Below are 27,493 nucleotides of genomic sequence, written 5' to 3' on the forward strand. Positions count from 1 at the left end.
TGAATGCATTCGGCGCCAAGTCTCACATTAAGCTACAGAGTAAATTCTACGGTCCATTTCGAGTGATCGCTAAAGTGGGTGCTGTGGCCTACAAACTGCTGCTACCAGATGATGCTGCCATTCATCCGGTTTTCCACGTTAGTCAGCTCAAGAAACATCTGGGGCCGTTGGCAATTCCCTGTGCAGATCTTCCTTTGGTTGGCCCTGATGGTCGCGTGCGCACTGAACCAAGTCTGGTTCTTGAAACTCGCCAAATTCCTCGCAATAATTTACCAGTGGTCCAGTGGTTAGTCCAATGGGAAAATTTACCCCCTGAAGACGCGTCATGGGAAGATGCTGATTTCATCAAGAAGACGTTTCCGGCCTTCTTCAAGCAAACGACTGCCGGGTGGTTCAATCGACAAGCTTCTTGAGGACAAGTTCACTCTTAGGGGGGAGTACTGTCAGCTCACTGCGTATCTTCAGTTACAAGTGTTGCTTCATTCAGTTAACAGACGTCTCAGATGGAAGAAGGCGAGAAGATCGGATGGCTCACAGGCTCGCCATCCCTGAAGCGTTACTTACCGTTCTGTAGCATTATTGTTTACTGTTCTGTTGCCAGCTGAGCTATATAAGCCAGCGCCCTCGGTTGTAAACCCATGCCATTTGCTATGATCAAGAATCCCAAATACTTTACAACTAATACAATATATTCCTCTTGATACCCTGACGAACCCTAGCTTCGTTTTCCCCAAATCTCGATCTCGATTCCCTTTGGGGTACGACACCGACCGTCTGATTTGGCGGTCAGGACACGCTAACGTGCCGCGATGCGCCGCGCCGCGCCGCGTAACAGCCCCGTTCCCTCGCCGCGATCTTTTCATATACCGGCTCCGCAAGAATATTCTTTTTTTTAAGCTACCCCGCAAGAATATTCGGCATCGAACTCGAGATGATCTCTTATTGGGGCGAAAACTACATACACGGGCTTTTCACGCCGGGCCGTGGCCTAGAATGGATCTAAGAAGCTTCCAGAATTCCCGGCCCAGCTCACGCGGCAGCGAGGAGAGCCACTGGCGTCTGAGTGGCACGTCCTCTGCTTAAACGGCCTCTTCATATTCGGGAACCCTATCTATCTGGAGGCTACCTAATCCCCTCCCCGCCTGACAACCGCGGCCATGGCGTGCGCCTTCTCCGCCTCCACCGTGTCCACGGCCGCCGCGCTCGTCGCGTCCCCGAAGCCAGCCGGGGCGCCGCAGTGCCTATCGTTTCCCCGCGCCGCCGCCAGGCCCTCCCGCCTCGCCGCCGCCGGCTCGAGGACGGCCAGGGCCCGCAGCTTCGTCGCCCGCGCCGCAGCCGAGGTTTGTTGCGCCTTGATTCGGTATTTGTTTTTGCCATGGTACGTCTGTGAATGGAATTTTCACGTGTGTATGCGTCTCTGTCCGCAGTACGACCTGCCGCTGGTGGGGAACAAGGCGCCGGACTTCGCGGCGGAGGCCGTGTTCGACCAGGAGTTCATCAACGTAAGCCCGTAGCCAACTGCATTGTCCGTGCGCGTTTGTTTACCAATTCGCTTACACGAGCAAAACTGTGCTCTACCCGGTTGATAATTCAGATTTTGGTGCACGATTTATTAACGCTGCAGCTGTATGTTTGGTCGGGGGTGTGATGTTTTTGATGGTGTCCTTTTGGTGTAACTACATACAGGTCAAGCTATCTGATTACATTGGGAAGAAGTATGTGATTCTTTTCTTCTACCCTCTGGACTTCACCTTCGTCTGCCCAACTGGTGCGTTAACCATCTTGCGCCCCGTGAAGGAAAACTATTCATTTCTGTCTGTCATTTCTAAACTGCATACATGCAAATTTTGCAGAGATTACGGCTTTCAGCGACAGACATGAGGAGTTTGAGAAGATAAACACTGAAATTCTTGGTGTTTCAGTTGATAGTGTGGTATGTTACTTCCCATCCATCTGGACACATAGCTGCTCTCTTGATACTATTCGTCTAGCTCTGACATGCATTAAGTGCCTTATCTAGAAATTAATTGTAAAGTATTCATCTGTTTGTGTCAATGAATACCAATGTTCAGGACATCGCCTAACTGGCACCATATTGGTCGGGTGCTGAGTAGGGATAAATAGGCGAATTTTCCAGTTAATCGGCCAATAAATCAGTTAATCAGCTATTCGGTGACCCACACTATCAACTGAAACACCAAGTTTGGATTGTGTCAATGAATGCATGTTCTTTCTTCATGTGAAAATTGAATCTGGGCACGTTTGGAGCATAAGAGTTAACATTGCAGTCTCACAATGTTGGAGCTTTGTTATATCATTTGGATGCAGGGATGCAACATAAATTATGCCTTATGCGAATACGGTACTAAATAATGATCCGTATTAATCAGATAAATGGATCTATATTTTTTATTCCACGTGCTAAATATGCTCACTAACTCCATTGAGGATGAATGTAGGTCTATTGAGGATGAACATAATAGTTAACATTGCAGTGGTACAGTGCTGGAGTTTTGTTATATCTTTTGGATGAACATATGCAATGTAAATTATGCCTTGTGTGAATATGAGAGTAAAGAATGATCTGTATTAATCAGATAAATGGATCTAGATTTTTGCATTCCGTGTGCCAAATATGCTCACTAACTCCATTGAAGATGAACATAAGAGTTAACATTGCAGTGGTACAATGATGGAGCTTTTCTTTTGGATGAATATATGCGATGTAAATTATGCCTTGTGCGAATAGGAGAGTGATGAATGATCTGTATTGATCAGATAAATGGATCTAGTTTTTTGTATTCCACGTGTTAGATATGCACACTAACTCCATTGAGGATGATTTAGGGCTAAAACATTTATTTTCTTGTATCCCTTCTGCTTATAAAGTGCACCGTTGTAACCTATACCCAGAAAACTAGTGGCTGGTGCGCAAACAGTATTGCTACCCTGTCCTTTTCGTTTTGATCTGGTTTTGCATCAAGCATCTCATTTTATAGCATTATGGTCATTAGTCTCTTTAATTATTCTATGAAGTGATAAGTAACTGTGACATATATTAATCGATTTCACCTAGTAACTTCACACTTGAAATGCTTTCTGCTTGCAGTTTTCCCATCTTGCATGGGTGCAGACAGAGAGGAAATCTGGTGGACTTGGTGATCTTAAGTATCCGCTGGTTTCTGATGTCACCAAATCAATCTCAAAGTCTTTTGGTGTATTGATCCCTGATCAGGTATTACTGACGTTTGTTTTTGACCACCTGCTAGTTTCATATGAACTGCTCATTGCTCCTGGATATTTTGCTTTTATTATGCCTTTCCTTGTTTGTTGTGAAGTTTTATAAGGTTCTTGAATGTTATTTTTTACCAGGGAATTGCTCTGAGAGGATTATTCATCATTGACAAGGAGGGTGTGATTCAGCATTCCACTATTAACAACCTTGGTATTGGCCGCAGTGTGGATGAGACCTTGAGAACCCTTCAGGTAGAATAACAAGAGAAAAAAGAACCCTCTTAAATAAAGTGCATTTTCACGACATTTCTTTAATTTTGATATAGTACCTGACAGAGTCAGGATGCATGCCAATTTCTGCTTTTTAATTGTTATTTAATACTCCCTCAGTCCCAAAAATAAGTGACGTGGTTTTAGTTCAGTAGTATTGATCTAGTGTTTAACACAACAAAGCACGTACCTGGTAGCTATTAATGCAAACTGTAATATTTGATAGAAAAGGCGATACAAGTTTGTATAACCTGATAAACATTTTTCTTCATTGACAGGCTCTGCAATACGTCCAAGAAAACCCAGACGAGGTCTGCCCGGCAGGATGGAAACCTGGGGAAAAGTCGATGAAGCCTGACCCTAAGGGCAGCAAGGAGTACTTCGCTGCCATCTAGACGCGTCCTTTGCACTCGCTGTCGAGTTTTGTCATGGCCGTTTCTCGGTTACATGTGTTTTTGTGACCCGAGTTGTAGTTATCACGCGTACAATTGACTCTGTAATTTCTACAATAAGGGTTTGTCTGTGTGTGGATCTTCCCTGCTCCAATTTGGAAAGAACAATACAAGATTGGAAATAAAATCTTATCTTATGTCAGCCAATGGCTTTATTTGGAATTGATCATGGTCTGTTACAAATTTTGATGCTGTGAAGCTAATTGGAGTAGTAAAATTGAAATGTTAATGCTACCACTACCTCCGACCCATTAAAAGTGTTGCAGTTTTGAACTAACCCCAGTTCAAAACTAGTTGAAAATTGTGACACTTATTTTGGGTCAGAGGGAATAGGTTTTTTCTTGAGATTTTTTTTTTGTGCTCTTAGTGGTGGACATGCTCATCGCTTTCTGTCAGCTCCTGAGCCCGGCCCAGCAAGCCTGATGGGAAGGTGGTAACATTCAGCCCAAATGACTTACTCCGTAAGTATCATGCCCCTTCCATCTGTTTCCATCGCAAAGCTAAACGGTGATGAATCTTGTTGTTTCTCTTGCGTGTAGAATACATAGTGGTGGGAAATGTTAGTTACTCATCATGGTGGTGGACATGCTCATTGCTTTCTGTCAGCCCCAGAGCCCGGCCCAGCAAGCCTGATGGGAAGGTGCTAACATGTAGCCCAAATAACTTGCTGTAAGTATCATGCCCCTTTTATCTGTTTCTATCATAAAGCTAAATGGTCATGAATCTTCTTGGTTCTCTTGCGTGTAGAATACATCCATCTGGATGGCCTTTACTTTTCGATCAAGCTCGTTCTTATATGCATCTGCCTCTTGTTTGTGGGGGGCCTGGGGCAAAAAGAAGGAAAATGAAAAAAAAATGGAGCTCCAAAAGCGCAAAGTGGTGGGCTGGAAGCGGTTGCTGTCGCTGAATTTATGCAGCTCCAAAACCATCTTCTATATTTTGTTCAAGGTACTCTCTTCACCAACTTTTCATGCATAGCAGCCTTTAAAGCAAGCTGAATAATGCATATGGTGTTCTTGTCTCAGAGTAAATCAGCTAATAGCTCAGTAATACACCTCTTGGGAGGGAAAAAGGAGCATGACAGGTGCTATCTATCCACCATCTTATATACATATCTTACTTATAATTGCACTGGCAGAAGCACAGGTGGCCTTTCTCCATTACCTTGTAGAGGTAGCATAGTGGCTCTGCGGCAGCTTCTGCTCCCATTAGCAGCGCGCCAGAGGTATGAAAATGCGGAAGCTTTCCTGCAGATAATGCCACTTATGCACTTTTTTAGCATCCACTCTAGCTCCACTTTAAAAAGCTGCCTGCGGCAACACAGTGCTTAGTGCTTGTTTAATCCCTGGGCACACCAAACTGCCCCTTTGCCATGAAAGATCTAAACAGCAGCCTAGCTAACCGCTGCCTCCATTAAGTAGCTATACTAGTACGTAGTAGACAGAGAAAGAAAAAGAAAAGAAAAGATCAAAAGAAGGGCATGCAGTGATTAGGGTTTCTTTTCTGCTTTTGTCTTTGTGTTTTCTTTTACAGTAGTAGTATTTGCTGCTCTTCTCGATCTCTGCTCGAGTCGTTTCTCAAACTGCGTATATACTTTTTCTCCCTTGAAGCGCTCCTTTTGGGGCGAATGGCTTTGTGATGATTAGGGCTTGGCCCTTTTGCTTCCCTTTTGGGTCATATGTGACCAAAGATTTCTTTGACTGTGACCACTACTAGCTCAGATTAGTTTGAACACATCATACTGTGCACACACCACACTACTACACGGCAATGCCAGAATCCTAGAAAGAAGCTCATAGCTTGCTCTCCTCAGGTACTAGGAGCTTAGGAGAAGATATAACTAACTGGTAAATAGGTTTGTCTGGTACATGCGGTTGTGAACAGAAATTCACAAGCGCATTGCAGCGATGAAACTTAGATGGGATTGTGATTGATGATTGAATGATAGGATTTCTCTTGGGCCGGCGGCGTGAGCGGGAAGTCATGCGTTTCTGATCCTTTTGTTATGGACGGCTGATCACTCGGCCCCTTTTCGCTCTTCGTATCCCCATAAAGAACATTGTCCGCGCACGACTTTTGATGCAAATGCACACAGTAATGACCGGTCAATGATGCTGTTAACCTGGCTTTGTTACATGCTTTGGCTTTTCCCTGACAGTTAATTCTGCTCCTAGTGGCGCTAGCGTACGTACCATTGCAAACCACTTGAACACTCCTGCTTCTAGGAGTTCTCCCTGGCTACGTACTAATTGTTTGTACTTTGAAGGCGTTTGCAACTCAAACATCACTAGAAATACATGCATGCTGTTATTATTAGGTCATTGTTAGATCTCACATGAACATAGCATACATACATATATATTCTTTGCACTCTAGCTTATAGCTAGCCTATAGGGAGGCACATTTCGATCGGCACTGAAACCAGAGAACTAGTAGTACTAATCTGGAGCTGATCAACGAGCTCGTCAATCCCTGATGCGTCTAGCAACGCAGCCTGCTTTCAAGGGAGCAGGAATGCCGAAAAGCCCCAGCTTTGCTGAACACCATGTGGCTGTTTTATGCGCCACTTTTTTGAGTCGTGTTTTATGTGCCACTGGCCTGGCCTACTGCTGCCACTGGTAATTTTTGCCACGCCATGCCATGCATATACTCCTCCACACCCACATACACACATCGATCATATGGGCGTAGAGGGGAGTCGGAGTGCATGCGCTTTATTCCTTATACTTTATACTTTGAGTCTGGGGAGAAAGAGGCCGTACACAGTTCCCGATTCTTTTAGGGCACAGAGATCTCTCCCCGGAAAAAGAAAACCAATTTGAACGGGGGCCCTCTCAAAAGATGAGAGGTCACTGCAGGCAGGCCACATCCGATCGATCGTATCGATCACATAAAGCATCACATGTTGTATCGTCATCATTGCTGCATCGATCAGACACATTCTCTCTTCTTAATGCGATCAACTGTATCACTATACGACCGGGGAGTGTATATCAAATAAAGGTGTATGGACACCGTACTAGCACTGTGCATTTCAGGCATATTCTTTTATGTATTTTGTTCTAGTTTGTCGCTTTGGGCTATTTTTTTTTCTCGCCTACACATAACTTTGGCTTGTATGACTTTGCTAGTTGCCGACGTGTTTTCGTTTGTGTATATGTTGGCTGTGTGCATCCTAGTTACGCGGAGATCGGGTGTGTGCTTATTGAGTTTTGTATCCTCCTGATGCTTCATTTTGAGCTAATAAAGTTCACTCTTTATCAAAAAAGGAAGTTGAATTTGTTAGCTTAACCGGAGACGGGACGTTTCCCACTAAACGAACATCATCGAAAAGCTTGAAATAAATTCAGGATAATGCGAGCACCAGTGCCAAGTCTAGTATTTGAACCCTAGTGGACTTGCTTCACCATAAGGAACCTAACCATTTGAGCTATGCTCATTCGCATTTGTTACTAATTGTTGGTACTACAGTAATGTTTTGTGAAGATATGTTATATGGGGTTTGCACGTATATGGTAGCTGTTGGGGAACGCAGTAATTTCAATTTTTTTCCTACGTACACACAAGATCATGATGATGCATAGCAACAAGAGGGAAGAGTGTTGTCCACGTACCCTCGTAGACCGTAAGCGGAAGCGTTATGACAACACGGTTGATGTAGTCGTACGTCTTCACGATCGACCGATGCTAGTACCGAAGTTACGACACCTCCGCGATCTGCACACGTTCGGCTCGATGACGTCCCACGAACTCACGATCCAACAGAGTGTCGAGGGAGAGCTTCGTCAGCACGATGACGTGATGACGGTGATGATGATGCTACCGAAACAGGCCTTCGCCTAAGTACCGCTATGATATGACCGGGGTGGATTATGGTGGAGGGGGGCACCGCACACGGCTAAGAGATCAATGATTAACTTGTGTGTCTATGGGGTGCCCCCTCCCTCGTATATAAAGGAGTGGAGGACGGGGAGGGCCGGCCCTCCTATGGCGCGCCCCATGGGGAGTCCTACTCCCACCGGGAGTAGGATTGCCCCCATCCCTAGTTGGACTAGGAGTGGAAGGAAGGGGGGGGGGGGCGCCCCCACCCAATTCGGATTGGGCTTGAGGGGGGCGCGCCCCCTCCTAGGCCTCCCTCTCTTCTCTCCCACTATGGCCCAATAAGGTCCATATACCTTCCGGGGGGTTCCGGTAACCTCCCGGTGCTTTGGTATATGCCCGAACTCACCCGGAACCATTCCGACGTCCAAATATAGTCATCCAATATATCGATCTTTATGTCTCGACCATTTCGAGACTCCTCATCATGTCCGTGATCATATCCGGAACTCCGAACTACCTTATGTACATAAAAAACACATAAACTCATAATACGGATCGTCACCGAACGTTAAGCGTGCGGACCCTACGGGTTCGAGAACTATGTAGACAAGACCGAGACACGTCTCCGGTCAATAACCAATAGCGGAACCTGAATGCTCATATTGGTTCCTACATATTCTACGAAGATCTTTATCGTTCAAACCGCATAAAAACATACATTATTCCCTTTGTCATCGGTATGTTACTTGCCCGAGATTCGATCGTCGGTATCTCAATACCTAGTTCAATCTCGTTACCGGCAAGTCTCTTTACTCGTTCCGTAATGCTACATCCCGTAACTAACTCATTAGCTACATTGATTGCAAGGCTTATATTGATGTGCATTACCGAGAGGGCCCAGAGATACCTCTCCGATAATCGGAGTGACAAATCCTAATCTCGATCTATGCCAACTCAACAAACACCATCGGAGACACCTGTAGAGCACCTTTATAATCACCCAGTTACGTTGTGATGTTTGGTAGCACACAAAGTGTTCCTCTGGTATTCGGGAGTTGCATGATCTCATAGTCATAAGAACATGTATAAGTTATGGAGAAAGCAATAGCAACAAACTAAACGATCATCGTGCTAAGCTAACGGATGGGTCAAGTCAATCACATCATTCTCTAATGATGTGATTCCGTTAATCAAATGACAACTCATGTCTATGGTTAGTAAACATATAACCATCATTGATTCAACGAGCTAGTCAACAAACTAGTGACACTCTGTTTGTCTATGTATTCACACATGTACTAAGTTTCTGGTTAATACAATTCTAGCATGAATAATAAACATTTATCATGATATAAGGAAATATAAATAACAACTTTATTATTGCCTCTAGGGCATATTTCCTTTAGTCTCCCACTTGCACTAGAGTCAATAATCTAGATTACATTGTAATGATTCTAACACCCATGGAGTCTTGGTGCTGATCATGTTTTGCTCGTGAGAGAGACTTAGTCAAAGGGTCTGCAACATTCAGATCCGTATGTATCTTGCAAATCTCTATGTCTCCCTCCTTGACTTGATCACGGATGGAATTGAAGCATCTCTTGATGTGCTTGGTTCTCTTGTGAAATCTGGATTCTTTTGCTAAGGCAATTGCACCAGTATTGTCACAAAAGATTTTCATTGGACCCGATGCACTAGGTATGACACCTAGATCGGATATGAACTCCTTCATCCAGACTCCTTCATTTGCTGCTTTTGAAGCAGCTATGTATACCGCTTCACACGTAGATCCCGCCACGACGCTCTGCTTGGAACTGCACCAACTGACAGCTCCACCATTTAATAAAAATACGTATCCGATTTGTGACTCAGAGTCATCCAGACCAGTGTCAAAGCTTGCATCGACGTAACCGTTTACGACGAGCTCTTTGTCACCTACATATACGAGAAACATATCCTTAGTCCTTTCCAGGTATTTTAGGATATTGTTGACCGCTGTCCAGTGATCCACTCCTGGATTACTTTGGTATCTCCCTGCTAAACTGATAGCAAGGCACACATCAGGTCTGGTACACAGCATTGCATACATGATAGAGCCTATGGCTGAAGCATAGGGAACACCTTTCATTTTCTCTCTATCTTCTGCAGTGGTCGGGCATTGAGTCTGACTCAACTTCACACCTTGTAATACAGGCAAGAACCCTTTCTTTGCCTGATCAATTTTGAACTTCTTCAAAACTTTATCAAGGTATGTGCTTTGTGGAAGTCCAATTAAGCGTCTTGATCTATCTCTATAGATCTTGATGCCCAATATATAAGCAGCTTCACCGAGGTCTTTCATTGAAAAATTCTTATTCAAGTATCCTTTTTCAGAAATTCAGTATCATTTCGGATCAACAATATATCATCTACATATAATATCAGAAATGCTACGGAGCTCCCACTCACTTTCTTGTAAATACAGGCTTCTCCAAAAGTCTGTATAAAACCATATGCTTTGATCACACTATCAAAGCGTATATTCCAACTCCGGGAGGCTTGCACCAGTCCATAAATGGATCGCTGGAGCTTGCACACTTAGTTAGTACCTTTTGGATCGACAAAACCTTCTGGTTGCATCATATACAACTCTTCTTTAAGATATCCATTAAGGAATGCAGTTTTGACATCCATTTGCCAAATTTCATAATCATAAAATGCGGCAATTGCTAACATGATTCGGACGGACTTAAGCATTGCTATAGGTGAGAAGGTCTCATCGTAGTCAACTCCTTGAACTTGTCGAAAACCTTTTGCAACAAGTCGAGCTTTGTAGATAGTAATATTACCATCAGCATCAGTCTTCTTCTTGAAGATCCATTTATTCTCTATGGCCTGCCGATCATCAGGCAAGTCAACCAAAGTCCATACTTTGTTCTCATACATGGATCCCATCTCAGATTCCATGGCCTCAAGCCATTTTGCGGAATATGGGCTCATCATCGCTTCCTCATAGTTCGTAGGTTCGTCATGGTCAAGTAACATGACTTCCAGAACAGGATTACCGTACCACTCTAGTGCGGATCTTACTCTGGTTGACCTACGAGATTCGGTAGTAACTTGATCAGAAGTTTCATAATTATCATCATTAGCTTCCTCACTTACTGGTGTAGGAATCACTTGAACTGATTTGAGTGATGAACTACTTTCCAATAAGGGAGAAGGTACAATTACCTCGTCAAGTTCTACTTTCCTCCCACTCACTTCTTTCGAGAGAAACTCCTTCTCCAGAAAGGATCCATTCTTAGCAATGAATATCCTGCCTTTGGATTTGTGATAGAAGGTGTACCCAACAGTCTCCTTTGGGTATCCTATGAAAGACACATTTCTTCGATTTGGGTTCGAGCTTATCAGGTTGAAGCTTTTTCACATAAGCATCACAGCCCCAAACTTTAAGAAACAACAACTTGGGTTTCTTGCCAAACCACAGTTCATAAGGTGTCATCTGAACGGATTTAGATGGTGCCCTATTTAACGTGAATGCAGCTGTCTCTAAAGCATAACCCCAAAACAATAGCGGTAAATCAGTGAGAGACATCATAGATCGCATCATATCTAATAAAGTGCGGTTACGACGTTCGAACACACCATTACGTTGTGGTGTTCCAGGTGGCGTGAGTTGCGAAACTATTCCGCATTGTTTCAAATGAAGTCCAAACTCATAACTCAAATATTCACCTCCACGATCAGATCGCAGAAATTTGATTTTCTTGTTACGATGATTTTCCACTTCACTCTGAAATTCTTTGAACTTTTCAAATGTTATAGACTTGTGTTTCATTAAGTAGATATTCCCATATCTGCTCAAATCATCTGTGAAGCTGAGAAAATAACGATATCTGCTGTGAGCTTCAATGTTCATTGGACCACATACATCAGTATGTATGATTTCCAATAACTCTGTTGCTCGCTCCATTGTTCCAGAGAACGAAGTTTTAGTCATCTTGCCCATGAGGCATGGTTCGCAAGTACCAAGTGATTCATAATCAAGTGATTCCAGAAGTCCATCAGAATGGAGTTTCTTCATGCGCTTTACACCAATATGACCTAAACGACAGTGCCACAAATAAGTTGCACTATCATTATCAACTCTGCATCTTTTGGCTTCAACATTATGAATATGTGTGTTACTACTATCGAGATTCAATAAGAATAGACCACTCTTCAAGGGTGCATGACCATAAAAGATATTACTCATATAAATAGAACAACCATTATTCTCTGATTTAAATGAATAACCGTCTCACATCAAACAAGATCCAGATATAATGTTCATGCTCAACGCTAGCACCAAATAACAATTATTTAGGTCTAAAACTAATCCCGAAGGTAGATGTAGAGGTAGCGTGCCGACAACGATCACATCGACTTTGGAACCATTTCCCATGCGCATTGTCACCTTGTCCTTAGCCAATCTTCGCTTAATCCGTAGCCCCTGTTTCGAGTTGCAAATGTTAGCAACTGAACCAGTATTAAATACCTAGGCACTACTGCGACCATTAGTAAGGTACACATCAATAACATGTATATCAAATATACCTTTCACTTTCCCATCCTTCTTCTCCGCCAAATACTTGGTGCAGTTCCGTTTCCAGTGACCAGTCCCTTTGCAGTAGAAGCACTCAGTCTCAGGCTTACGTCCAGACTTGGTTTTTTCACTTGAGCAGCAACTGGCTTGCTGCTCTTCTTGAAGTTCCCTTTCTTCCCTTTACCTTTTTTTCTTGAAACTGGTGGTCTTGTTGACCATCAACACTTGATGCTCCTTCTTGATTTCTACCTCCGCAGCTTTTAGCATTGCGAAGAGCTCAAGAATCGTCTTATCCATCCCTTGCATTTATAGTTCATCACGAAGCTCTTGTAGCTTGGTGGCAGTGATTGAAGAACTCTGTCAATGAAACTATCATCAGGAAGATTAACTCCCAGCTGACTCAAGTGGTTGTGGTACCCAGACATTCTGAGTATATGTTCACTGACAGAACTATTCTCCTCCATCTTGCAGCTATAGAACTTATTGGAGACTTCATATCTCTCAATCCAGGAATTTGCTTGAAATATTAACTTCAACTCCTGGAACATCTCATATGCCCCATGACGTTCAAAACGTCGTTGAAGTCCCGGTTCTAAGCCGTAAAGCATGGCACACTTAACTATCGAGTAGTCATCAGCTTTGCTCTGCCAGGTGTTCATAACATCTGGCGTTGCTCCTGCAGCGGGTTTGTCACCTAGCGGTGCTTCCAGGACGTAATTCTTCTGTGCAGCAATGAGGATAATCCTCAAGTTACGGACCCATTCCATGTAGTTGCTATGATCATCTTTCAACTTAGCTTTCTCTAGGAACACATTAAAATTCAACGGAACAACAGCACGGGCCATCTATCTACAACAACATAGACATGCAAAATAATATCAGGTACTAAGTTCATGATAAATTAAAGTTCAATTAATCAAATTACTTAAGAACTCCCACTTAGATAGACATCTCTCTAATCATCTAAGTGATCACGTGATCCATATCAACTAAACCATGTCCAATCATCACGTGAGATGGAGTAGTTTTCAATGGTGAACATCACTATGTTGATCATATCTACTATATGATTCACGCTCGACCTTTTGGTCTTAGTGTTCCGAGGCCATATCTGCATATGCTAGGCTCGTCAAGTTTAACCCGAGTATTCTGCGTGTGCAAAACTGGCTTGCACCCGTTGTATGTGAACGTAGAGCTTATCACACCCGATCATCACGTGGTGTCTCGGCACGACGAACTGTAGCAACGTTGCATACTCAGGGAGAACACTTACACCTTGAAATTTAGTGAGAGATCATCTTATAATGCTACCGTCGAACTAAGCAAAATAAGATGCATAAAGGATAAACATCACATGCAATCAATATAAGTGATATGATATGGACATCATCATCTTGTGCCTTTGATCTCCATCTCCAAAGCACCGCCATGATCACCATCGTCACCGGCTTGACACCTTGATCTCCATCGAAGCATCGTTGTCGTCTCACCAACTATTGCTTCTATGACTATCGCTACCGCTTAGTGATATAGTAAAGCAATTACATGGCGATTGCATTTCATACAATGAAGCGACAACCATATAGCTCCTGCCAGTTGCCGATAACTATGTTACAAAACATGATCATCTCATACAATAAAATATAGCATCATGTCTTGACCATATCACATCACAATATGCCTTGCAAAAACAAGTTAGATGTCCTCTACTTTGTTGTTGCAAGTTTTACGTGGCCGCTACGGGCTGAGCAAGAACCGTTCTTACCTACGCATCAAAAACCACAACGCGGTATAGTGATTGCTTTTTGATCTTCAGAAAGAACCCTGTTCATTGAATCCGATTCAACTAAAGCTGGAGAAACAGACACCCACTAGCCACCTGTGTGCGAAGCACGTCGGTAGAACTGATACATCCATTTTGCATCATGCTTTTATATCGATATTTATTGCATTATGGGCTGTTATTACACATTATGTCACAATACGTATGCCTATTCTCTCTTATTTTACAAGGTTTACATGAAGAGGGGGAATGCCGGCAGCTGGAATCCTGGGTTGGAAAAGGAGCAAATATTAGAGACCTATTCTGCACATCTCCAAATGTCCTGAAACTTCACGGGAGCATGTTTCAGAATATATAAAAAATATTGGGCGAAAGAAGTACCAGAGGGGGGCCACCCACCGTCCACGAGGGTGGGGGGTGTGCCCTACCGCCTGGGTGCGCCTCCTGCCTTGTGGGCCCCCTGGTGGCCCTCTGATGCCCATCTTTGGCTATATGGAGTCTTTCATCGAGGAAAAAAATGATAAGCTAGCTCACGGGACGAAACTCCGCCGCCACGAGGTGGAACCTTGGCGGAACCAATCTAGGGCTCCGGCGGAGCTGTTCTGCCGGGGAAACTTCCCCCCGGGAGGGGGAAATCATCACCATCGTCATCACCAACGATCCTCTCATCGGGAGGGGGTCAATCTCCATCAACATCTTCACCAGCACCATCTCATCTCAAACCCTAGTTCATCTCTTGTATCCAATCTTTGTATCCAAACCTCAGATTGGTACCTGTGGGTTGCTACTAGTGTTGATTACTCCTTGTAGTTGATGCTAGATGGTTTACTTGGTGGAAGATCATATGTTCAGATCCATTATGCATATTAATACCCCTCTGATTATGAACATGAATATGCTTTGTGAGTAGTTATGTTTGTTCCTGAGGACATGAGAGAAGTCTTGCTATAAGTAGTCATGTGAATTTGGTATTCGTTCGATATTTTGATGAGATGTATGTTGTCATCCCTCTAGTGGTGTCATGTGAACGTCGACTACATGACACTTCACCATTGTTTGGGCCTAGGGGAAGGCATTGGGAAGTAATAAGTAGATGATGGGTTGCTAGAGTGACAGAAGCTTAAACCCTAGTTTATGAGTTGCTTCGTAAGGGGTGATTTGGATCCATATGTTTCATGCTATGGTTAGGTTTACCTTAATACTTATGTTGTAGTTGCGGATGCTTGCAATAGGGGTTAATCATAAGTGGGATGCATGTCCAAGTAAGGACAATACCCAAGCACCGGTCCACCCACATATCAAATTATCAAAGTACCGAACGCGAATCATATGAACGTGATGAAAACTAGCTTAACGATAATTCCCATGTGTCCTCGGGAGCGCTTTCATTCATATAAGAGTTTGTCCAGGCTTGTCCTTTGCTACAAAAAAAGATTGGGCCATCTTGCTGCACCTTATTTAGTTTTATTACTTGCTACTCATTACAAATTACCTTATCACAAAACTATTTGTTACCGATAATTTCAGTCCTTGCAGAGAATACCTTACTGAAAACTGCTTATCATTTCCTTCTGCTCCTCGTTGGGTTCGACACTCTTACTTATCGAAAAGGCTACGATAGATCCCCTACACTTGTGGGTCATCAAGATTCTTTTCTGGCGCCTTTGGTAGGTTTAATTTGGTAAGGGAAAATTTATATAGTGTGCTGAAATTTACTTCACTTGTTACTATGGAACATAATCCTTTGAGGGGCTTGTTCGGGGTATCTTCACCCCGACCAGTAGAGCAAAGAGTTGCTCCTCAATCTACTGAACCTACTGAAAATGTTTACTTTGAAATTCCTTTGGGTATGATAGAGAAACTGCTAACTAATCCTTTCACAGGTGATGGGACATTACATCCCGATTTGCACCTAATCTATGTGGATGAAGTTTGTGGATTATTTAAGCTTGCAGGTATGCCCGAGGATGTTATCAAGAAGAAGGTCTTCCCTTTATCTTTGAAGGGAGATGCATTGACATGGTTGAGGCTATGTGATGATATTGGATCATGGAACTACCAACGATTGAAATTGAAATTTCATCAGAAGTTTTATCCTATGCATCTTGTTCATCGTGATCGTAATTATATATATAATTTTTGGCCTCGCGAAGGAGAAAGCATCGCTCAAGCTTGGGGAGGCTTAAGTCAATGCTATATTCATTCCCCAATCATGAGCTCTCAAAAGAAATGATTATTCAAAAAATTTATGCTCGGCTTTCTCTCAGTAATCGCTCCATGCTCGATACTTCTTGTATTGGATCTTTTATGATGAAGACTATTGAATTCAAATGGGATTTATTGGAAAGAATTAAACGCAACTCTGAAGATTGGGACCTCGACGAAAGTAAGGAATCAGGTATAACACCTAAGTTTGATTCTGTTAAATCTTTTATGGATACCGATGCTTTCCGTGAATTTAGCACTAAATATGGACTTGACTCTGGGATAGTAGCTTCTTTCTGTGAATCCTTTGCTACTCATGTTGATCTCCCTAAGGAGAAGTGGTTTAAATATAATCCTCCCATTGAAGTAAAAGTAGTTGCACCTATTAAAGTTGAAGAAAAGACTATCACTTATAATGATCCTGTTGTTCCTACTGCTTATATTGAGAAACCACCTTTCCCTGTTAGAATAAAGGGTCATGCTAAAGCTTCAATTGTGGTTAACAAAAGTAATATTAAGACACCTAAACCCCCTGAGCAAATTAAAGTTGAACCTAGTGTTGCTATGGTTAAAGATCTCTTGGCCGATAATATTGATGGGCATGTTATTTACTTCTGCAATGAATCTGCTAGAATTGCTAGACCAGATACTAAAAATAAACATAGACCTGTTGTAGGCATGCCTGTTATTTCTGTTGAAATAGGAGATCATTGCTATCATGGCTTATGTGATATGGGTGCTAGTTGATACGTCTCCGTCGTATCTACTTTTCCAAACACTTTTGCCCTTGTTTTGGACTCTAACTTGTATGATTTGAATGGAACTAACCCGGACTGATGCTGTTTTCAGCAGAATTGCCATGATGTTGTTTTATGTGCAGAAAACAAAAGTTCTCGGAATGACCTGAAACTCCACATAATATCTTACAATAAATAATAAAAAATCCTCACCAAAGATGAAGACCATGGGGGCCACACCCTGTCCACGAGGGTGGGGGGCGCCCCCCCTAGGGCGCCCCCTACCTCGTGGGCCCCCGGGAGAGCTCCCGACTCCAACCCCAACTCTATATATCTGCTTCCAGGGAGAAAAAATAGGAGAGAAGAAATCACCGTGTTTTACGATACGGAGCCGCTGCCAAGCCCTAAAACCTCTCGGGAGGGTTGATCTGGAGTCCGTTCGGGGCTTCGGAGAGGGGGATTCGTCGTCGTCGTCATCATCAACCATCCTCCATCACCAATTTCATGATGCTCACCGCCGTGCGTGAGTAATTCCATCGTAGGCTTGCTGGACGGTGATGGGTTGGATGAGATTTATCATGTAATCGAGTTAGTTTTGTTAGGGTTTGATCCCTAGTATCCACTATGTTCTGAGATTGATGTTGCTATGACTTTGCTATGCTTAATGCTTGTCACTAGGGCCCGAGTGCCATGATTTCAGATCTGAACCTATTATGTTTTCATCAATATATGAGAGTTCTTGATCCTATCTTGCAAGTCTATAGTCACCTATTATGTGTTATGATCCGTTAACCCCGAAGTGATAATAATCGGGATACTTACCGGTGATGACCGTAGTTTGAGGAGTTCATGTATTCACTATGCGCTAATGCTTTGTTCCGGTTCTCTATTAAAAGGATGCCTTAATATCTCTTAGTTTCCATTAGGACCCCGCTGCCACGGGAGGGTAGGACAAAAGATGTCATGGAAGTTCTTTTCCATAAGCACGTATGACTATATTCAGAATACATGCCTACATTACATTGATGAATTGGAGCTAGTTCTATGTCACCCTATGTTATGACTGTTACATGATGAACCACATCCGGCATAATTATCCATCACTGATCCGATGCCTACGAGCTTTCCATATACTGGTTTACGCTTATTTACTTTCCCGTTGCTATTGTTACAATCACTACATAATACCAAAAATATTACTTTGCTTTCATTACTCTTTTGTTACCGTTACCACCACTATCGTATTACTTTGCTACTAAACACTCTGCTGCAGATACTAAGTTTCCAGGTGTGGTTGAATTGACAACTCAGCTGCTAATACTTGAGAATATTCTTTGGCTCCCCTTGTGTCGAATCAATAAATTTGGGTTGAATACTCTACCCTCGAAAGCTATTGCGATCCCCTATACTTGTGGGTTATCAAGACTAATTTCTGGCGTCGTTGCCGGGGAGCATAGCTCTATTCTTTAAGTCACTTGGGATTTATATCTGTTGGACACTATGAAGAATTTGAAAGACGCTAAGACAACAATTTATCCCTCAACTACGAGGGGAGGTAAGGAACTGCCATCTAGCTCTGCACTTGATTCACCTTCTGTTATGAGTAAGCTTGTGACACCTAAACCTGCTTCTGCTATTCGTTCTGATATGTCGCATGTTATTGATGATGCTACTTCTTCTATACATGATACTTATGATGAAACTACTTCTATGCTTGATACTACTGTGCCACTTGGTGATTTTCTCGAGGAACGACTTGCTAGGGCTAGAGAGATTGAAAATATTGGATCTGATTATGATGATGAAGAATCACTTGTTATTCCTAAGGGTTATTTATTTGATCAAGAAGCTTCTTTAGCTATTTTAGCTTGCAAAGATAGATATGAACTCAAAAGGTTATTAGCTAAATGGAATAAGCAATCTCTAAATGCTAGGATGAAACCTGACCCTGCTTTTGCTACTTCACCTATCTGTGTTACTGATAAGGATTATGAATTCTCTGTTGATCCTGATATAATTACTTTGGTTGAATCTGATCCTTTTCATGGCTATGAATCTAAAAGTGTTGTGGCACATCTCACTAAATTAAATGATATAGCCACCCTGTTCACTAATGATGAGAGATCTCGCTACTTTTATATCCTTAAAATATTTCCGTTCTCATTAAAGGGTGATGCTAAGATATGGTTTAATTCTCTTGATCCTGGTTGTGTGCGTAGTCCCCAGGATATGATTATTACTTCTTTGCTAAATATTTCCCTGCTCATAAGAAACAAGCTGCTTTAAAGGAAATATACAACTTTGTGCAAATTAAAGAAGAGAGTCTCCCACAAGCTTGCGGGAGGCTTCTCAAGTTACTTAATGCTTTGCCTGATCATCCTCTTAAGAAAAATGAAATACTTGATATTTTTTATAATGGACTAACCGATGCTTCTAGAGATTACCTGGATAGTTGTGCTGGTTCTCTTTTCAGGGAAAGAACACCGATGAAGCTGAAATCTTATTGAATAATATGTTGACAAATGAAAATAATTGGGCACCTCCTGAGCCAGCTCCTGCTCCAATTAATGATCCTATTCCTAAGCCAACTCCGAAGAAGATAGGTGTTCTATTTCTCAGTCCCGAAGATATGCAAGAGGCAAAGAAATCTATGAAAGAAAAAGGTATTAAAGCTGAAGATGTTCAGAATTTACCTCCTATTGAAGAAATACATGGTCTTAATTTACCGCCTATTGAAGAAACATATGATATTAATCCTTTATTTATTGAAGAACCTCCAGACCTCGATAAACCGACATAGGTAGTAAAGGTAAATTCTCTCTATAGATATGACAGAGCTGAAATTCCTCCTACTAAAATTGCTAGTCAGTGCTTGGATGAGTTTGATAATTTTATGTTTAAGCAAGAAGACTTCAATGCTTATTTTGGTAGACAATTAAAACAAGATGCTGATATGATTAAATACTTGGGTGATTATATGACTAATATTAGAGGTGAACTTAAACTTGTTAGCAAACATGCTTCTATGGTTACCACTCAAGTAGAACAAGTACTTAAAGCTCAAAAGGAATTGCTCAATGAGATGAATAGTAAGAAAAATAATTATGCTGTTAAAGTGGCTACTAGAACTGGTAGAATGACTCAGGAACCTTTGTATCCTGAAGGCCACCCTAAGAGAATTGAGCAAGATTCTCAAAGAAATAAAATTGATGCACCTAGTTCTTCTAAAAAGAAGAAAAAGAAAAATGATAGAATTGTGCAAACTTCTAGTGAACCTATTGGTGAACCACCTGATAATCCAAATGATATCTCTATGTCTGATACTGAAACACAATCTGGCAATGAACATGAACCTAATGAAAATTCTAATGATTATGTTCATAATAATGCTCAACCTAGTAATGATAATGATGTAGAAATTGAACCTGCTGTTGATCTTGATAACCCACAATCAAAGAATCAACGTTATGATAAGAAAGACTTTGTTGCTAGGAAACATGGTAAAGAAAGAGAACCTTAGGTTCAGAAACCCATGCCTTTTCCTCCCAAACCATCCAAGAAAAAGGATGATGAGGATTTTGAGAGCTTTGCTGAAATGATTAGACCTATCTTTTTGCGTATGCGATTGACTGATATGCTCAAAATGAATCCGTATGCTAAGTGCATGAAAGATATTGTTACAAATAAAAGAAAGATACCAGAAGCTGAAATTTCCACCATGCTTGCTAATTATACTTGTAAGGGTGGAATACCAAAGAAACTTGGAGATCCAGGAGTACCTACTATACCATGCTCCATTAAAAGAAACTATGTTAAAACTGCTTTATATGATCTTGGAGCCGGTGTTAGTGTTATGCCTCTCTCTTTATATCATAGACTTGACTTGAATAAGTTGACACCTACTGAAACATCTTTGCAAATGACTGATAAATCAATTGCTATACCTGTCGGCATTTGTGAGGATGTGCCTGTTGTGGTTGCAAACGTTACTATTTTAACGGACTTTGTTATTCTTGATATTCCTGAGGACGATAGTATGTCTATTATTCTTGGAAGACCTTCTCTTAATACTGCAGGGGCTGTTATTGATTGCAACAAAGGCAATGTCACTTTTCATGTTAATGGTAATGAGCATACGGTACACTTTCCGAGGAAACAACCTCAAGTTCATAGTATCAATTCTATCGGAAAAATTCCATTGATTATATTTGGAGGTTTTGAATTTCCTCTTCCTACTGTCAAGAATAAATATGATATACTTATTATTGGGGATGTACATATCCCCGTTGAGGTAACCTAGTGTTATTCGAAATTTCTCTGGTTTCATGTTAATCGGAATGAGTTTGTTAACAAGACTTGATCAACCTTGTTAGTGGATTCCTTTTGATGAGCATGAGATGGATGAAACTAGAAGCACAACCTTCTGTACCCTCTCTATACTTTCTGTTATTTAGTTGAAATAAAGTAAAAAATAAATAATTTGTCTGTCCGTTATCTGATTATCCATGCAATATAAAAATACCTCGAAAATAAAAGTTCTCCAAATGCCCTGAAAACTAAATATGATTTTTTCTAGAATATTTGAGGATTTATGGAACAAAGAACACACCAGGGGGCCCAGCCACCTTGCCACGAGGGTGGAGGGTGCGCCTACCCCTCTAGGGCGCGCCCCCTGCCTCGTGGGCCCGCGGTGGCCCTCCTCCACTTATTCCTGCACCCATCCTCTTCTTCTTCCTCCCACAAACACGAAAAACCAACTCAAGCATGAGTTCCAGCCCTCTTTGCTGCCATTTTCGATCTCCTTGCTCAAAGCACCTCTCACAAAACTGCTTGGGGAGATTGTTCGTTGGTATGTGACTCCTCCATTGGTCCAATTAGTTTTTGTTCTAGTGCTTTATTCATTGCAAATTTTTGCTGCTTAGGTGACCCTGTTCTTGAGCTTGCATGTCAAATTTATATGGTCAAAAGTAGTTTTGATGCATGATAAGGCTCCAGGCACTTGTAGGAGTGGTTGCTATCAATATTATTGAGTTTAGTTTACTTTTATTTTGAAGTTACTGAAAATTTCAGAATTTTTCAGAAAATGATGAGGAGATTATTGAGGGACTCATCGAGCCAAAGCTCGAAGGAAAAGACACCGAAGCCTAAGTATAATTTGCCGCGCACCGTGGAGGTTCGGGCGTGTGCATGGCCTTCCGAGGATTTCTTGAGAGCAGCCGAGATATGAAGATTTTCATGAATTGGCTCATAATGCAGGCCTCACCGCTTTCCTCCACGACCAATGCGATCAGTATCTCTTACTCACAAATACCTTTGTGCAAAACTTTCATTTTCATTCTAGGAACTCACCACCTATGGTGGAGTTTCATTTATATGATGAGCATAAGGAGATGTCACTTTATGATTTTTGTCGGATTTGTTTAGTCCATTTTGAGGGCAAGACAGAAGAACCACATCATGATGATGTGGAGGGATTTATTGATACTATCACTGTAGGGGAAACTAGGAAGGTTTCCGATGCACGAATCACTAGCATACATTTTCCTGTCTTACGTTACTTTGCATTATTTGCTAGTCGTTGCTTAATTGGTCGCGGAAACTGTGAAAACTTTAGTATGCCTGATATTATTATTTTGCTCCAAGGTTTATACAGTGATAACACTTTTAGTATGGGCGGTATTATTGCTAAACGGTTAAGTCTGAACCGTACAAAGGGCCCCATCTTTGGAGGCATCTATGCTACACGCCTAGCTGCACATTTTAACATACCTATTAGGCATGCTGAGAAGGAAGAAAAAGTGCTACCTCGTGTTTATCTAGATTATAAAAGTATGGTGGCACATGATTTTATTATTAAGAATAGGGCAGGAGAGCTTAAATATCAATTGTTCTTTAATAAACATCATCCTGAGACTATTACCTTGCCTGCTCCTTTTTTGTTTGATTTGACTGTAGGCACGTACCTTGTTCCGTTGACGGCTATCCACGCCTACCGGAACCCTGCACCAGCCGAGGAGCCAGAACCGGAACCACAATTTGATCCTTCACGACAGTCTAACTATCAGTGGGATCCGGAGATGATTGCCAGTCAGTGGCAATCGAAGCCTTCTTCTTCCTCATCACAGTACGAACCCAACAACTATTATTATGGATATCAGCCAGGCCAGCCGTGGCCATAGACCAACTTAGGCCAAAAGCCTAAGCTTGGGGGAGTACGTATTTCTCATCGACACTATATTCATGTTCACACACTCATTGCTAAATGTCGGTGTTCATACTTTTTCATTGTATCATCCATGCTAGTTTATTTCCTTTTATGCTTTCTTCTTGTGTGTTTAATAAACCTTAAGAAAAACAAAAAAAATTAGTTGTAGCTTTTAATCAGTTTAATTTCCATGCTTGTAGTAGTAATTAAAAAGAGAACCCAAAAAGATTTCCTGTTCTTCTTTTGCTTGTTGGGAGCTTTCCCGTGTAAATAGTTTTATTTCTTTTCTTTTCTTTGGGGGTCAGTAGGAGAAGACCATGATTAAGTTGTTGAAGTGGCTCTTATATGCTTTATTGTTGATTTAACCAAGAGCCCATATTGCTTTGTCTTCTCCTATTTATTGAATGCTCGCAGATTCCAGCTTAGTCCAATGCACGTGCACTCTTATTATTATTCACATCGTTCGGTCGTGCAAGTGAAAGGCAATTATGATGATATATGATGGGCTGACTGAGATGAGAAAAGCTGGTATGGACTCGACCTCTTTTGTTTTTGTAAATATGATGAGTTCATCGTTCTTGATTCAGCTTGTTATGAATAAACATGTTTGCAATGACAATTAGAGATCATAGTTGCTTGTGCCATGCTTGATTAACTATGAGTTATAATGGTTTACCTTGCGTGCCAACATGCTATTAAAATGGTTATGATGTGGTATGATAGGGTGGTATCCTCCTTTGAATGATTTAAGTGACTTGACTTGGCACATGTTCACGCATGTAGTTGAAACAAATCAACATAGCCTTCACGATATTTATGTTCATGGTGGATTATATCCTACTCATGCTTGCATCCAATGTTTATTAATTTTAATGCATGTACATGGCTGTTGTTGCTCTCTAGTTGGTCGCTTCCCAGTCTTTTGCTAGCCTTCACCTGCACTAAGTGGGAATACTGTTTGTGTATCCAATACCTTAAACCCCAAAGTTATTCCAAATGAGTCCACTATACCTTCCTATATGCGGTATCTACCTGCCGTTCCAAGTAAATTAGTATGTGCCAACCTCTAAACCTTCAAATAATCATCCTGTTTTGTATGCTTGAATAGCTCATGTATCAACTAGGGTTGTCTATATCTTCCATGCTAGGCGGGTTATTCTCAAGAGGAGTGGACTCCGCTCCTCACTCACGAGAAAATGGCTGGTCACCGGGATGCCCAGTCCCATGCTTTATGCAAACTAAATCAAAATAATTGCAAAACAAAACTCCCCCTGGGACTGTTGTTAGTTGGAGGCACTCGTTGTTTCGAGCAAGCCATGGATTGATGTTTGTTGGTGGAGGGGGAGTATAAACTTTACCATTCTATTTGGGAACCGCCTATAATGTGTGTAGCATGGAAGATATCACCATCTCTTGGTTGTTATGTTGACAATGAAAGTATACCGCTCAAAATATTATTCACCTCTATTTCAAAATCGAGCTCTGGCACCTCTACAAATCCCTGCTTTCCTCTGCGAAGGGCCTATCTATTTACTTTTATGTTGAGTCATCATCCTCTTATTAAAAGCACTAGCTAGAGAGCGCAGCTGTCATTTGCATTCATCACTGTTAATTTATATTGGGTGTGACTATGATTGGATCTCTTTTACCATGAATTACAATGTCTAGTCAGTCCTTGATCTTTAAAGGTGCTCTGCATTTATGTTTTGCGGTCTCAGAAAGGGCTAGCGAGATACCATCTTGTTATATCATATTATGATTGTTTTGAGAAAGTGTTGTCATCCGAGATTTATTATTATGGCTTGCTAGTTGATTATGCTATTGATATGGGTAATCATGAGACCTGAGAATTATTGCAAATATGGTTAGTTATAATCTTTGCTGAAAACTTGAATGCCAGCTTGACATATTTACAACAACAAGAGAAAACAGAGTTTGTAAAAGTTTTTCTTTATTTCTTTCAGTTTGTCAACTGAATTGCTTGAGGACAAGCAAGGGTTTAAGCTTGGGGGAGTTGATATGTCTCCGTCGTATCCACTTTTCCAAACACTTTTGCCCTTGTTTTGGACTCTAACTTGTATGATTTGAATGGAACTAACCCGAATTGATGCTGTTTTCAGCAGAATTGCCATGATGTTGTTTTATGTGCAGAAAACAAAAGTTCTCGGAATGACCTGAAACTCCACGGAATATCTTACAATAAATAATAAAAAATCCTTGCCAAAGATGAAGATCAGGGGGCCCACACCCTGTCCATGAGGGTGCCCCCCCCCTAGGGCGCGCCCCCTACCTCGTGGGCCCCCTGGAGACCTCCCGACTACAACTCCAACTCTATATATCTGCTTTCGGGAAGAAAAAAATAGGAGAGAAGAAATCATCGCGTTTTACGTTACGGAGCCGCCGCCAAGCCCTAAAACCTCTCGGGAGGGCTGATTTGGAGCCCGTTCGGGGCTCCGGAGAGGGGGGTTCGTCGCCGTCGTCATCATCAACCATCCTCCATCACCAATTTCATGATGCTCACCGCCGTGCGTGAGTAGTTACATCGTAGGCTTGCTGGACGGTGATGGGTTGGATGAGATTTATCATGTAATCGAGTTAGTTTTGTTAGGGTTTGATCCCTAGTATCCACTATGTTCTGAGATTGATGTTTCTATGACTTTGCTATACTTAATGCTTGTCACTAGGGCCCGAGTGCCATGATTTCAGATCTGAACCTATTATGTTTTCATCAATATATGAGAGTTCTTGATCCTATCTTGCAAGTCTATAGTCACCTATTATGTGTTATGATCCGTTAACCCCGAAGTGACAATAATCGGGATACTTACCGGTGATGACCGTAGTTTGAGGAGTTCATGTATTCACTATGTGCTAATACTTTGTTCCGGTTCTCTATTAAAAGGAGGCCTTAATATCCCTTAGTTTCCATTAGGACCCCGCTGCCACGGGAGGGTAGGACAAAAGATGTCATGCAAGTTCTTTTTCATAAGCACGTATGGCTGTATTCGGAATACATGCCTACATTACATTGATGAATTGGAGCTAGTTCTGTGTCACCCTATGTTATGACTGTTACATGATGAACCACATCCGGCATAATTATCCATCACTGATCCGATGCCTACAAGCTTTCCATATACTGGTTTACGCTTATTTACTTTCCCGTTGCTATTGTTACAATCACTACATAATACCAAAAATATTACTTTGCTTTCATTACTATTTTGTTACCGTTACCACCACTATCGTATTACTTTGCTACTAAACACTCTGCTGCAGATACTAAATTTCCAGGTGTGGTTGAATTGACAACTCAGCTGCTAATACTTGAGAATATTCTTTGGCCCCCCTTGTGTCGAATCAATAAATTTGGGTTGAATACTCTACCCTCAAAAGATGTTGCGATCCCCTATACTTGTGGGTTATCACTAGTGCAAGTGCAATACCTCATTCCTTATACCAAGAAATTATGCATGATATTGCACCTGCTGAGATAGAAGAGATTGATGTAACAATTAAGCTTGCCAATAGAGATACTATTTCACCAGTTGGGATTGTTAGAGATGTTGAAGTCTTGTGTGGGAAAGTTAAATACCCTGCTGATTTTCTTGTTCTCGGTTCCCCACAAGATGACTTTTGTCCCATTATATTTGGTAGACCCTTCCTGAATACTGTTAATGCTAAGATAGACTGCAATAAGGATATTGTTTCTGTTGGTTTAGGGGATATATCTCATGAGTTTAATTTTGCTAAATTTCGTAGACAACCCCATGATAAAGAATTGCCTAGTAAAGATAAAATTGTTGGTCTTGCTTCTATTTCCGTGCCTCCTTGTGACCCTTTAGAACAATATTTGCTAGACCATGAAAATGATATGTTTATGACTGAAAGAAGGGGAATAGATGAAGTATTCTTTAAACAGGGTCCTATTTTGAAACACAACTTGCCTGTTGAAATCCTAGGGGATCCTCCTCCACCCAAGGGTGATCCCGTGTTTGAGCTTAAGCCTTTACCTGATACTCTTAAATATGCTTATCTTGATGAGAAAGAGATATATCCTGTTATTATTAGTGCTAACCTTTCAGAGCATGAAGAAAAGAAATTATTGAAAACTCTGAAGAAGTACCGTGCTGCTATTGGATATACTCTCGATGATCTTAAGGGCATCAGTCCCATTTTATGCTAGCACAAAATAAAATTGGAGAAGGATGCTAAACC

The 27,493-nt window shown here is 41.6% G+C and overlaps 1 protein-coding gene across 1 annotated transcript; it reads left to right on the forward strand.

The window, feature by feature from the left end:
• The first annotated feature begins 1,102 nt into the window (after positions 1-1,102).
• LOC119355121 (2-Cys peroxiredoxin BAS1, chloroplastic) lies at positions 1,103-4,111 on the forward strand. The gene is made up of 7 exons (XM_037621903.1): positions 1,103-1,340; positions 1,428-1,502; positions 1,687-1,768; positions 1,854-1,933; positions 3,110-3,235; positions 3,373-3,486; positions 3,783-4,111. Exons 1-7 carry the CDS (start codon positions 1,158-1,160, stop codon positions 3,897-3,899), a joined length of 777 nt encoding a protein of 258 aa, XP_037477800.1. The 5' UTR covers positions 1,103-1,157; the 3' UTR covers positions 3,900-4,111.
• Positions 4,112-27,493: the final 23,382 nt, after the last annotated feature.

Source organism: Triticum dicoccoides, chromosome 2A, assembly GCF_002162155.2.
Source record: "Triticum dicoccoides isolate Atlit2015 ecotype Zavitan chromosome 2A, WEW_v2.0, whole genome shotgun sequence".
Lineage (NCBI taxonomy): Eukaryota > Viridiplantae > Streptophyta > Magnoliopsida > Poales > Poaceae > Triticum > Triticum dicoccoides.